Source organism: Grammomys surdaster, unplaced genomic scaffold (genome assembly GCF_004785775.1).
Source record: "Grammomys surdaster isolate TR1022 unplaced genomic scaffold, NIH_TR_1.0 211, whole genome shotgun sequence".
Taxonomy (NCBI): domain Eukaryota; kingdom Metazoa; phylum Chordata; class Mammalia; order Rodentia; family Muridae; genus Grammomys; species Grammomys surdaster.
In genome coordinates, this window is record NW_021604656.1 from 7,210,048 (window position 1) to 7,224,172 (window position 14,125).

At 43.6% G+C, this 14,125-nt stretch overlaps 1 protein-coding gene across 4 annotated transcripts in view; it reads right to left on the bottom strand.

Annotated features, from left to right (window-relative positions):
• Gkap1 (G kinase anchoring protein 1) overlaps window positions 1-14,125 on the bottom strand; it is a 36,319-nt gene that overhangs the window by 21,282 nt on the left and 912 nt on the right. For 2 of the 4 annotated variants that reach the window (XM_028772165.1, XM_028772162.1), the window contains exons 1-5: window positions 13,775-13,880; window positions 9,206-9,463; window positions 8,322-8,465; window positions 4,641-4,718; window positions 1,188-1,311 (exon numbers count right to left, since the gene is read on the bottom strand). In XM_028772165.1, the coding sequence (XP_028627998.1) occupies window positions 1,188-1,311; window positions 4,641-4,718; window positions 8,322-8,465; window positions 9,206-9,421 (562 nt within the window). In that variant the 5' untranslated portion in view covers window positions 9,422-9,463; window positions 13,775-13,880. Of the gene's footprint in view, window positions 1-1,187; window positions 1,312-4,640; window positions 4,719-8,321; window positions 8,466-9,205; window positions 9,464-11,961; window positions 12,033-13,774; window positions 13,881-14,125 lie in introns of those variants that run through there. The other 2 variants (XM_028772163.1, XM_028772164.1) reach the window with 2 other exon arrangements.

Sequence of the window (14,125 nt, forward strand, 5' to 3'; positions counted from 1 at the left end):
CCAAGAGAAGACTCACATAAAATATATGTAAAACAATGGACAAGGTCACAGACACTCCAGAAGGGGCACCAACAAAACAAAGACACTCAAGACCATGGCAGAAGATTCCTCTTGGAAAGTGCCACACACTGACGGTTTCTCAGTACCACAGAACAAGGATGACCAGGTTCCTAAATTGCCAAAAATACCTGAGAGCCACACTTTTAAAAATCAACCACCACCAAAAATCCAAACAAATGGATAAGAACTTTAAGACCTATACAAGAAAACTATTAAATCAATTCAAGAGCTAGACAGGAAAGTTACAAGGAGAATGAAATGATCAATAACCTAGAGAGAAAATTCCCTAGAGGGAAGAGGAGATTCCTACAGTTCTGCAAGCCCCACACGGCCTATATGTGAGGTTACATGCTCAGCAGAGATCCCTTACACAGAGCTGCCTGCAGTTTGGGCAGAGAGAGGTCCAGGGAGCTGAGTTCGAGCTGAGCTGTTACACAAGTTGAGGTGATTCAGTATTCAGTGGTCCTCAGGTGACCTTTCACCCATACTTCTGTAGAAAAAGCAGGAAACTCACTGGCTCAGCAAGCTAGACCTGGAGGGAACTGTTTCTCTGGTGTGCTCTTGGTGCCCTCTCCTGAGGGAGTGAACATTTGTTCTTGTCTCCCCAGGAAGTCACACAGAACCTTGTGTCTCCCGCTCTTTTGCTGACTACCATTTGTTCAGCAAGCACCACTCTGACAGACTCTGGCACCTTAACCCTGAACTTCCCCGTCTCCAGAACCATGAGCCAATGTGCCGCTGTCTGTTGGAATGACCTGCAATCAGTTATCCTACCACAGCTGTGCCAAATGAATTAAAGCACAGGGTTCCAGCTTTACTCTAAATGGTATACAAACAAAAACAAAATTAGAAAAGTACTCTATAGATAGCTACAAAAAGACTCAAAATAGGGTGGGGTACAACTCAGGTAGTAGATTCTGGGCCAGCATAAGCAAGCTTCTGGGTTTGATCCCAGCATCACATAAACTAGACATGAGATACGCCTGTGACCTCAAGGCAGAGGCAGGGGGACTCTCAGCTACACACTAAGTTTGAAGTCAGCCTGAGTTACAAGAGTTCATATTTAAGAAAAAGACAAAGCCAACAGTCGGAAGTAGCTCTGGTGTGGCAAGGTGCACATACATTACCTTCACACTGGAAGTCTTTGAGTGACACCGTAAGAGGTTTGTCCTTTCCCTGATGGTTCTTTCTTTTATCCTTTTTATTTATAGCTTTTGTCTGAGTTGAAGCATTTTCAGCACTTTCATAATCCTAAAAAGAATTACCAAGAGTGGTTAAGTTTGGTTTATAAAGCATCTACTCTTCACTAGGCTTCTGAGAGAGTCAAGGCAAATAAAACCAAAGCTTAGGCTGGCCCAAGTGTATAAAAATCCTACTTAGTTATTGTCCACCCTCTCAACTGAAAACATTAAAGTAAAACAGAGATTGGTTCATAAATCCCCACCACTGCCAACTTCCTATTCTTTCCTTCAGGAACAAATAAAGAGAATAATCTATAATTTCCAATCTCATACCCCTGAAATGGCGATTCTGTTGTTTTCTACCATGAAAATTAAGATGAGTTTGTGAGTGCTGGGGACTACACTGGCCTCTGGAGAGCAGTCCCAGACTCCGTAACACCGCTGTACGGTTTTCTTTACACATCTCTGATGACCCTTACGTCTCCACTGCTGGCTCCTTTCCCAACCCTCCCCCTGGTCTCCTATGCTCTTCAGTGTCAACGGCTCACTCTACACTCAGGAGCTCTATGTGCAGACATCAGCTGCAGTGCTCAGCACACCCCACCATATTGTGTTTCTTTTCAACGGCCCCACCCACCTTCTCACGGGACCCTTTATCTGCTCAGCTATGCCACCCTTGACACAGCTGTAAATTATGAGTCTCATTTTTTTCTTGTCTACTCTCTCTACACATCTTATATGCTAATGAACCATTCTGTTAATTACTAGGTCTCTTCTCTTGCTTGGACACTGACATAATCTCTAATTTATTCCCTCAATTCACTTTCTATACTTATAGCATGAGTTTCTAAAATAAAAACCTGGAATCAATCTAAAAGTTAAAAATATCCAGCATTTTTTAAGAGAAGACAAGCCCACCACATGTGTTCTGACACTGTCTTTTAGCCTAGTGAAGCTTCCCTAGGTCCCTCAGTTCGTTTTTCCTAGGTAGTATTCACACATTAGCTACTGTCATAACAACACGCCTTCCCTGAGAGTGCCGACTTCCTTCTGGTCTGCTTTGTGAACAACTAGTAAGTCTAGTAAGACTTTAAGACAACTGTTTTTGAAAAATCCCACCCCCATCAGAGGCACTAAGAAGCTGTTTATTTTGAGTCTTCACAGTGCTAAGAACAGGTAACTGTCCCCGGTACCATCTGCCTGTCTCCTTCACTAGGCCCAAGGGCTGAGGTAGTCTTTATCCTCACATCCTATGCCAGCACCGGGCCAGGGAGTCATAGAAGAGACAGAAAACAGCATTCCTGAGTTTTTTTCCTTTTCTTTTCTGTTTTTGAGACAGGAGTTCATTCTGTAGCCCAGGCTGGCCTAGGACACACTGTGTATGTAGCCCAAGCCGCTGGCCTAAAGCTGTAGCAATCCTCCCACCTTTGCCTCAGCAGTGCTGGGATTACAGGTGTAAGCCAGTGGATGGCCCAAACTTTCACTATTTGTTATATAATTCACAGGCTAGAATGATAATGGGAGGGAAGACGAGAGATGGACAAGTTGGTATGCGATTTGTTTGTCAAGCTTGAGGACCAGAGTTCAATCCTTAGTCCCATGTAAAACTAAAAACTGGTGTAGTGGTGAGTGCCTGTGACCCCAGAGCTGGGGAGGTGGAAGGAGGACCCCTGGGACTTGCTGGTCAGCCCATCTAGTTGAGTCTATGATCCCCAGCTGTACCCGAGATCCTGTTTCAAAAAGAAGATGGGAGAGACTGATGCTGATTTCTGGCCTTCCTGCACACTTGTATATGGGCACTTAAAGCACATGCACATGCATACACACACACACACACACACACACACACACACACACACACACACTAAGATAAGCTGTTACAGTTATCTGATTGAAATACTGACTTGTAAACTCCGTGAGCACATTAACGTAATTATATAAAACTAGTTTTCACATACAAGCGCTTCCATTCTCTTAGAGTCCTTACTGTCTGACAAAAATGAATGCTTGGAGTACTAGGCCTATGAAGTTAGCAAGAAAACTGGCTGGGAACATGACACTTTATCAACACCATCTGCTCCACTCCTCAAACACCTAATTGTCTCAGGTTCAGAACAATGGCATGCATCCTACAACAGCTAATCATGAAAGTTAAAATCATATGCACTGATTCAGAAATAAAGGAGCACCTTGCCAAGCATAACCTCCAAGTGCACTTAAACGGCTAAATCACAGTAAAGCATTGTATTCACTTTTATAACAGCTTGATTTTTATCTCAGTGGACACCTAACCATTTAGGTTATAATCATTCTTTTTTCTCCCCTTCTTTTTAAAAAGAAATTACTTATTTTCTGCATATGGGTGTTCTGGCTGCAAGTATGTCTGCACACTATGTGTATGTAGTGCCTCTAGACACCAGAAGAGGGCCTGAAGTTGCAGGTGGTTGTAAGCTGTCATACAGATGCTGAGAACTGAACTCATATCATCTGGAAGAGTAGCTGGTGCTCTTAAGCACTGAGTCATCTCTCCACCCTTGACTTTGGTCATAATCATTTTGGTTATTTACAATACAGTGAATAAGGACATGGAAAATAAAGCCCATGGAATACAGCAGACCACCTGACTGGACAGGATACAACAGATCACCTGACTGGACGAGATACAACAGATCACCTGACTGGATGGGATACCACAGATCACCTGACTGGACGGGATACAACAGATCACCTGACTGGACGGGATACCACAGACCACCTGACTGGCAAGGGTTTTTTGTAGTAACATCATTTGTGTGTGCTTTAATTCCTTTCTGTCTTTCTCCTGGGCTAGAGACACTAGTCAATTGTAGCATGGCCACAAAGGCCTCAATCATGAGAGGAGGGTATTCTTGATCAACTTGAATGAATCTAGGGAACAACAACAAAATCCTAGTAAATGTTAAGAAGTATAATGTTACATACATCAAATTTTACACAATTCAGATACAGAAAGTGGAAAGCAACATAAGACCACATGTAACGGGCCTTACAGAAGCTAAGCATACACCTGAGCACTGAACTCACTCAAAGCTGCTAAGTGTACTTACAGTCTAGATCCATTTAAAATGAAGGTCCATCATGTGGCTTTTATCTCACTCTCATTTGCTTCACCGTGGTTTGAGAAACTCAACCTTCTAAGTCGTCAGGAAAGCACAATTCCCGTGTGTCTGTTCCCTCAAATCTGAGGAGGGGGGGATCCTGCTACGGACCCTGCTGTGGATCCTGTCATGGATTTTGGGGGCAAACTTATTTTTTTTTGTAGTTTTAGGAGATAAATCCAGGGCCTGACAGTAAGTTACACCCCAACCCCGAAGAAGAGACTTTGAGATCCCCTGGTGGTGAGGCCGCGTCAGTCAGTACCTGCTTGTGCTCCTCATATTCCAGCTTACTCAGCAGCAGCGCCTTCTCAAGATCAGCTTCAAACATCTCAGAGGTCAGCTAAAAACATGTTTCACAGTGAACATACATTATAGCACACTCTCAAAATAACCATGACATACGATAATACAGACAGCAAAAGAAAATGAACGGACTTGAACAATTATCAGCTTTCCAAAGTTACTTAACCATGCCCTCCTAAGAACGTTGATCTGTATAGAAGCATAAACCCCTGTTTTTGAAATTTCTATTTCCTTACTCATTGTTAATTTAGGTACATATCCATCCGTGTCTACATATGCTATAGACATCTCACATTTTTCTCTCCAAAATCCCTTCTTACTGTGAATAAAAATATTCTGATATCTGTGACTCAACAGGACAGCTAAGCATCCCAACCATTCCAACACAATGCCATATGAACAGCCAAGCTGCATGACCAGCAATGACAGGCAGGGAACATGGGCCAGGTCTTTTCCACTCCTCTAGGCACCGTCTTCAGCTACGTCCAGGAAGGATACCCACATGGCAGTCACCCCTCCATGTGCTGTCTGCTAGCTCTTGCCTTGGAGTGTCCCAGAACCTGCTAGATTCCATCTTTCCTATGGCCTAAGTTTTCAGGTTTTAACCACTCCTCGATAAATTTTTGCCCAAGTTATTAAGAATTGTTATGTTGTTTAATGTTTAAAAATATACAGACTAAGATAGAAAATGATGTCAAAAGGAGTGGGTAAAGGCTATCTTAAAAACTAGAAAACTGTCACCATCAAACTCTACACATCAAACTGAGTGAAGTCATCCCTTAAAAAGCATCTCATTTAATCCTTCACCAAGACAAAAACAGTAAAGCCAGTTAGCTTTACACAGAAAAACACTAACTGAAATTCAATGAGAATTAAACTGGTAAAGGAAACTGCATGCAAGAATCTAAGGAAGCCCACGGTAAACTACAATATATACAATAACCCTAGGGGACTGAGGAATAATGCAATCCCAATTAACAGCACTCTACAATTTAATCGTAGGAGCCTGCAGAGGTGACTCAGTGGTTATGAGCTCTGGCTGCTCTTGCAGAGGACCCATCCCCAGCACCCACATGGTGGCTCATTCCAGTTCCAGAGGATGCAATGCCCTCTTCTGTCTTCTGTAAGTACCAGGCACACATGTGATATGCTTATGTACACGCAGGCAAAATCCCCATAAATATTTTAAACCCCAAATTATTACGTAGATAATAAAAGTAATAATCTAAAAACAACATTTATGCATATTTGCCACATTAAAAAAGAAAGTATAAATTAATTTCTATATCTAAACTGAGTACAAAATATTTGCTCATAAGTTAAAATATATGATGATGATGATCTTTAAAAAAGTAACAAATCTAAATTTTTTCTAACAAAGCTGGTTAATGTACCACTATAATCCTATTTTTAAGATTTAACTGTGGGAAGAAGCTTTGTGATGATTTCTAATGTAGCATCCATACATTTGGGCTGAGGCTTCAATGAGTCAGACAGCAGGACACATTAGAAAGCCTTGCAAGATACTATGATTTTCCAGTAACTCACAGAATTAGATTGTCAAGCCAGATCATTCTGATAAAACAATAAGAGAGAGAGAGAGAGAGAGACAGAGAGACAGAGAGACAGAGAGAGAGAGAGAGAGAGAGAGGGGGGGGGAGTGTTTTTAAGAGAGAAGGTCTCACTATATATCCTTAGCTGTCCTGGAAGTCACTACATAGACTATGTGGGTTGCAAATTCATAGATCCACTTGGCCTCCAAATGAAATTTGAAGTAGAAAAAAACCAAAAACCAAGCCGTCAAGCAACCAAGCAACCAAGCAACCAAGCCCCCATGGCTTTCTCTGGAATCTGTGTCCCACTGAACAGTCAGTCAGACTGTAACAGTCTGCCGTCTGCTGCCTTCCCTGCCTGCCTGTATTGTGTGCTGACAACTGGCCTACAGCATAAGCAAGCAGAGAGAAAGTGTACAATAGCATCAAGCAAAACTCCTGCCTAGCCCTTAAGTTTGCCTTTTTATTAACATAAACTAGTATACAAGCAAACAAAAATGAGTGAAACTTAACATTTCAAACAAAAAAGGAACCTTAATTGGGACATACTGAGTAGTCTCTGAAAATAAATCTTCTGCTGCTCCTTACAGGAGGTAGAAGGAAGGAACAGAATTCTAGAACAGCAACGCTGACATACAATGCTGACAATAGCTCACAAAGTGCGCCATCTCATGGAATTCTAAAGACCATGCTTGTACACAGTGCAAGGCTTGACTGTTTCCTTCTAGGCACGGGCTCTAAGGTTCTGGGTCTTTCTACATGTTCAACAACACACCAGTATAAACCCTCAAGGTCCTCAACTACGCGATCTGTTTTCTTTTCAGAGCCACCTGATCACTGTGACAGCAAATATAGAAAAAGAAAGGTTCTCCGAGGTTGTGTTCAAGTTCACACACTGCTTTTGGTGTAAATCTGAGTCATTTTCCTACATCAGTTTCCCTTTGGCTATTGGGAGAAATTCTCTCTGGTGAAGATAATGGTGCGTCCTGTTACTGCCTATCAACATGACACTATCGGGAAATGTCAATAGCATTACTGTGTGGCTCCTGAGTAATAACTGGTGCTCACAATACCGAGTCTTGGACAGTGCGAGAGCCTAAAGAGAATAGATTGAACACAGTTTATATGAAGAATGTACTCAAGCGCTGTCTGCCTCGTGAGTCTGCTTTAGAGACAGGATCTTGCCGCGCTTCCCAGACTGGGCTGGAACTGAAGCGCTTCTTGCCTCAGTTTCCTAAGTGATTAGATGTTTGGATTACATATGTGCACCACCACACCCAGCTTTCTCTGCTTCCTTTAAAATGGTAACACAAGAAAGATAGGAAAATCCATTAAATGGATCAAATATCTGTCTAAAAATAATGCCTATTTTCCTATGGATCAAATTATAGTTTAATAAATATACAAACAAACAATGTTCATTTCCTATGAATGTACGTTCATACACATGTGCACACTCACATTTTCACACACATTCTGTGCCTTCCTTCCCTTGTGTGTACTCTCTTAATGACCACTTAAGAGACATAGAATAAGATACCATATAAATAAGCCAACAGAAGCAGCATGCCGTCAGCAGTTTCACAGTTACAAAGGAAGTTTTACCCCAAAGTCTCTGTTTAATCACAACTGTTATCAGATATTTTTAACAGATTTGTAGCCCTATAAATCTGAGTTTTTAAAAAATTTGAACAAATGTTTTTTAACCACTCTCCTCAGCCCTTTGAAAGTTGAAGTAAGTTAAGCATATTTCTCTATGTTTCTAACATACTTTCATTTACAAACAGTAGATGAACTAAAAACAAACAAACAAACAAACAACCAGGGCTAGGGTTGTAGGTGAAGAGTAAGAGCACATGCCTAGCGTGCCCAACGCCCTAGGTTTGAGTCCCAGAACCCTCAAACAAAGAACGCCTGTAACTGCTTTGCACTGAGCAATCCAACACACACAACACACACAGAGTCCCCCGGGCCTCAGCGAGCTCTGCCCAGCAATCACCCAGCACTATGGAGCAAGTGCTCAGGTGTGCTGCTATCACAACATGCCATCAAGCTGAGAACGGCAAGATTTATGTACGCAGCTGTACCTGTTCATCCCTCTGTCTCCATTCCTGCCAGTTTTCTTCCCGTGATTCCTTCTGTGCTGGGTTTGGCAATGAAAGCTCATGTTGAACATTGCAAACAGAATGGGAGGATTTCTGTGGAATTTTCTTGAAAGCAAGATTCCTGAGCTAAGAAATAAGTACAAAATATATTAAATTCACCACATCAATACTAGTGATTTTAATTTTAAAATAAAAATTTTAATTTTAATTTAATTTTAAATTTTAATAGTCTAAATACTCCTTATATTAACTTCACAACTGAAAGTTACTTGTGGATTTTATTAATCTTTCCTTTTAAATTTATTAATTAGTTTACCACACAAAGTCTCACTTTCGTGTCCAGGCTTGTACAAGCAACCCTGTCAGCTTAGTCTCCTGAGAAGCCAGGGCTACAGGCATGGGCTGCCCCCCTTATGACTTCTCTGTCTTCATTTATAGCATGAACACACAAACTGCTCCAGTCAGGAAGGATGTCTGCAGTGTTGGCTGCCTGTGGGTTCAGGCAGGTGTTAAGTTGACCAAGAAACTGTGCCCTGTGATGGGCACAGTGCCTGCACAGTGGCTGATGGCATGTACTCCCAGCCCCAAGACACAGAATGGCTATGGCTACCTCTTTCTGCATAGTGGCTGATGGCATATGCCCCCAGCCTGAGGACACAGAATGGCCATGGCTACCTCTGCACAGTGGCTGATGGCATATGCCCCCAGCCTGAGGACACAGAATGGCCATGGCTACCTCTGTCTGCACAGTGGCTGATGGCATATGCCCCCAGCCTGAGGACACAGAACGGCCATGGCTACCTCTGTCTGCACAGTGGCTGATGGCATGTGTCCCCAGCCCGAGGACAAAGGATGGCCATGGCTACCTCGTTTGCTTCACTCTGCTGCTGCTCCTTCTTTTTTCTTCTCTTCTCCCGTTTTTTCTCATTTGAGGTTGATTTGTTTCCCAGAGTTTGAGACTTCCCATTACTCCGGCCTTTGCCTTTCCCAGGCTCAGAATCAGAGCCACTGCCGCTGTCCACTTGTAGCAGGGCAAAGCGCGAGGCAGTTGTGAGCACAGAACTGAGGACTGCTGAGGCCATGGCTCAGAACTGGGGCGTTACACGCTCAAGCAACAGGAACTCCTGTGGGCAGTGGGGAGGGGAGGAGGGAGAGGAAGAAGAGAAGGAAGAGGAGAAGAAAACACATTGAAGAGAATTATTCTTGTTTCTACAACAGCCATACATATAAAATACATTTCTCCTGACATCAGATTTGGTAGTATTTGGATTTGTATCCACAATCCCATTAGCATTAACATATTTTTTAAACTAAACTAAACAACATAAAGTTATTCAAAAGAGTACATGGGTCTCATTTATTTCATAGGTAATAATACAGGACTATAATCAATACACAATGCTCACTCCCACAACTGGCTTTAAAAGTCCTTAACTTCTCTTGAAACACTTCTGCCGTGTCTACACACTCAAGGGACAGGTGCTACATCATGATGCTCTGCCCTGAGAGGAGGGCCAGCATCTGTCATTACACACAAGACCATTCCTGCAGCTGCATGCTCACCCCCAACTCCAAGAAAACAAGGACAGAACACTCTGATATCAAAATGTCGAGTTTGATTATAAGACTGATGCTTACAACTAACTTAAAAAAAGAAAGGACTTAAATTCCCTCAACCATGGAATCCATGCCCATTATTGTCAATGCTGTCCAAAGCCTATGGCTGACAAGGTCATTGGCCCCAGCAGGTATGGACAACTCGTGTTTTACTGAAAAGGCATGCCAACCACTTGATCCGTGTTGTTCTTAGTCTTGGCGAGACTGTCAGTAGTCAGTATGTGTACACTGTGTCTGAGCATCGTAAGCTCTTAAATGTAGGTAGTTACTGCTATTACCTGACTGTGATGCCCTGTGTGAGTTAAATGTTCATAAATATCTAGTCTAAAACACCTCTTGAAGAGGACGTAGGATGTGGCACAACTATTTAAAATGTGACTAAGCACAATGACCCACTGTAAAATATGTTCTGAAATTCAAACCAACATTTGCCTCATCTAGAAATAGAAACTAAGGCTGTAACCTTTGAAATGAAAGAAAAAAGCTTGCAGGCAATAAGTAGGAATAGAGTCAGCAAAACCCCATCAAGAGGCCTGACGAGCACACTACAGCAGAAGCCTAGGTTTCCTCAAGACTCACAACTACAGCAGGGACCGACTGACTGACACAGTGGACACACAGAAGTTTTTCCACAATGAGTGAGATAACAAAAGGCAAACCACAAGGAGACAGAATAAATCTTGTAACTGAGAAAAGAACACAATAATCATTTATAAGACAGAGCACACTGGCTAAGAACACTGCACCACCTCAGCAGCTCAAATGTTAACAATGTTTCAAAGGGAGTACAAGGGGGTATTCATGAGCAATGACGACTCCTTCTTTTCTCAGGGCTAATATGTGTGTGCGCACGCACACGTACAGAAAAAAAAAGGCCAGAATAATACAATATAATAAATTATTGTCAGTAAGTTAAATATTTAATATAGTAAATATATCAAAGACAAAACATTATTCTACTCAGCCTTCCAAAGCTAAAATAACATGGTTCATGTGGTCCCTGTTCTTTCTTAAGATCAGGATTCATGCCAGTTGGTGGTGGTGGTGGTGGTGGTGAACATCTTTAATCTTAGTCCTTGGAGGCAGAGGCAGGTGAATGAATCTCTGTGAGTTTGAGGCTAGCCTGGCCTACAGAGTGAGTTCCAGGACAGCCAGTGCTACACAGAGAAACCCTGTCTCTGCCCTCATGTCTGGTTTCAATACGGATGTGGCACTGAAATGCTTACACCAAGAATTCCTGTCTCAAGTTTGTGTAAACAGCTTTTATCATTTATCCTCTGCCTTGTCAATAAAGGCTGATCATCCAATGCTGGACAGAACTGACAACAGGGCAGGAAGTCCACCAACCAGAGGAAGAAGAGAGGGAGACTTCGATCATCGAGGAGGATGGAGGACATGGAGCCCTGAGGAAGCGGTCTGCAGAGAGGCCATGGAAACACGCCTGAAGCCCACATCAGTAATAATATGCATGTACCATGGGATGGGGCTGGGAGAGAGCCAGGTTAGCACAAAGGTAAAGGCTGATCATGGACTGCTCAGCTATTGAGGTACAGTTTTAAGTAAATATGGTCACTCTGTGTGCTTACTGGGGACTGGCATAAAGCAAAGGAATACAGCTGTGGACTAATTCACGGCTAAGTTTAAAGTTAGTTCATTCACATGCTACAGTGTTTCCTCATGCTTTCCCTGTTCTTTGAGAAAACAGACCGCTCAGAGTATAACTTGTTCCTGGCTTGATCTATGCTGTTCCTGGGGTCTGGAGTGTCTGTCTCCTCCACTTAAAACCCCCCTGTTCTTCAAATTTAGCTCCATTGCAAGTCACCTCTGCCCTCTTGGTGACCACGGCTCTCTTTAATAGTCCTACATTGCACTTACTTCTGTTCCTCAGAGGACGACTTACAATAGCTGTCACTGTATCTAGCTCCCCACTGTCCCCATTTTTAAAAATGCTCTTTCTCTTCTTTGTGTTCAAAAAAAAAAATCAAGGACATGGTACAGTCATTACCAGATAAATTTATCAGCCAGTTGTAATGGGTACATCTGCAGTCTCAGTACTGGAGGGCTAAGGCAGGAGAGAAAGTCATAGGTTCAAGGCTAGCTTGGGCTATACAGTAGAAAACTGTCTCAGTGGGGGAAAAAAAAAAAGAAGTAACATTAAATAAGTTACTGTTGATCTCAAGGTTACGGGTTGGGGCCTAATTACATTCTCCAAGCACACAGTGCTACACCTAAGTATGCACTGGAATCTGTGCTCTGAACTAGAACACTGAGGGCAGCTCACACAAACAAGCAGCTCAAAGCCACCTCACTAACAGCACCGTCACAACGAGCCTTCCCACAACTCATGCTTTTTTTATAGGAATCTTGTTTTCGTAGGAGGCTTTGGGTTTTGTGTCAAACTGCTCGTTTTTAAGAGGTGAGGGTGTGAGACAAGCTGCTGTAGTAAGGTGCAGGCTAAGCCACACCGAGCAAGACTTATACACTATCCGTCTTCCTGAGGCCATGGTCTCTAGGAAGGGCCACAGCCATCATGAGCTCCTTCTTCTATGGCATCACTAGTCAGGAAAGAACTCTGTCCAGGGGAACTCAAGTACATAATTTTTACTCAATAGCAATTTTAGCCCTTTTAAAAATGAACAGTAGTCAATACTCTCAACCCCATAGCTTGATCCAAAAACAAACTATGCAATGTAAATTTCATCAGTTAATATGGCCACATGCTTTGAGAGCAGCTCTCTCTCACCGTGTAGCCTGCACTAGGATCAAACTGTCACTCCTCCTGTCCCAGGCTCCTGAGACCTGGGAATACAGGTAGGTACACATCACTGCACCCAGCTAGACAGGCCTTGGTAGAATCTAACAGATTAAACACAACAGACTGATGACTTACAAGAGGCCCTGGGTTTGGTCCCAAGCACTGTCCCCACAAATTATAAAATGAGAGTAAAAGCAAATGGCTAGGTCTCCCTAATCTCCACGACTGTCGTTTTGACTTCTTAGAACTTTAGATTACGGGATCAAGGACCAACGGCATTCTGAAACTTTTGCTTCCAACACACCTATCGAAAATGGTATAAACTTAAAGGTATACCCAAGTTTCACCTCCAGCCCCGCAACACATACACTGGTTAGGTACAGCCTTCCTTCTCTAATCTGCAGTTCTCAACTTCTGTGGGTTGGGAACACTTTTATTAAAAAAAAAAAAAAAAAAACAAACACCAAACTGCCGACATGTACTAAGGAATTCGGTCATGAAGTGCAAAGGTGATTTTCACTTGTACACAATGTCCCTCCGATCCACGTGTAGGCTCTTGCTCTACAGTGGTTGCTGGAAGCCCCTAGGCTAGTATTACACAAGTATATTTTGATCTTAAATGAAAATCTCATTCAAGAGGTTTAGACTAACCAATTTCAGTGGCATAAAGTGGTGTGGGGGAAACCTTAGGTTTTCTAGGAAGATTCTCAACATAGTATTACGATCTTTCCGTAGTTTCTCAAGTATTTTTGGAGCTAGAGCTTAACTTCATTCCTGTTACAGGCGCAAGCACCTTCATATAGACAGGCGAGGCTTGCAGAACAATGCGTGTTTTTTGTTTTTTTGGTTTTTTTCAGCGTCTCTGTCTCTCGCTACAACTCTCCACTGACATCAACTGGGAAATGTGGCAAACGGAGGGAGCAGGGCAGACAATGGAATAAACTTTTGCCCCGACTGCTCCGTGTTTACGAGCACCCCCAAGGCTGGCACCCCTCCACCGCCGCCGCGCGTAGCTGTTAGAAGCCTCGACAGCAGAGGCTGGTGCGAGAGCCTGCGCGTCTACCTCTGGCTGCCAGGAGGGAGGGCGGCGTGCAGTCCCTCACTCCTCCTTCGGGAACCGAAGCCAAATCTCACGCACGAGCGGTTCCGGGTGCTCCAAAACTTGTTCGCGAAGTACCCGGAGAAAGAGCGCGGGCTGGGCGAGCCCCAGCTGCTGCCGAGACGCGGCGTCCAAGCCTGCAAGCGTCACCGGCGTCGGGTGGGCGCCCCGGGGATCCCCGAGCGGGCGGCCGCACCTGTCACTCCCGCGGCCGCGGCGGACCAGGCCTGCGGCCCGCACTCCCCCGCAGCCTCCGCGGCCCTCCCGTCCCTCCCGCCGCCCGGCCCGCTCCGCTCCGCTCGCCGCCTCAGGCCG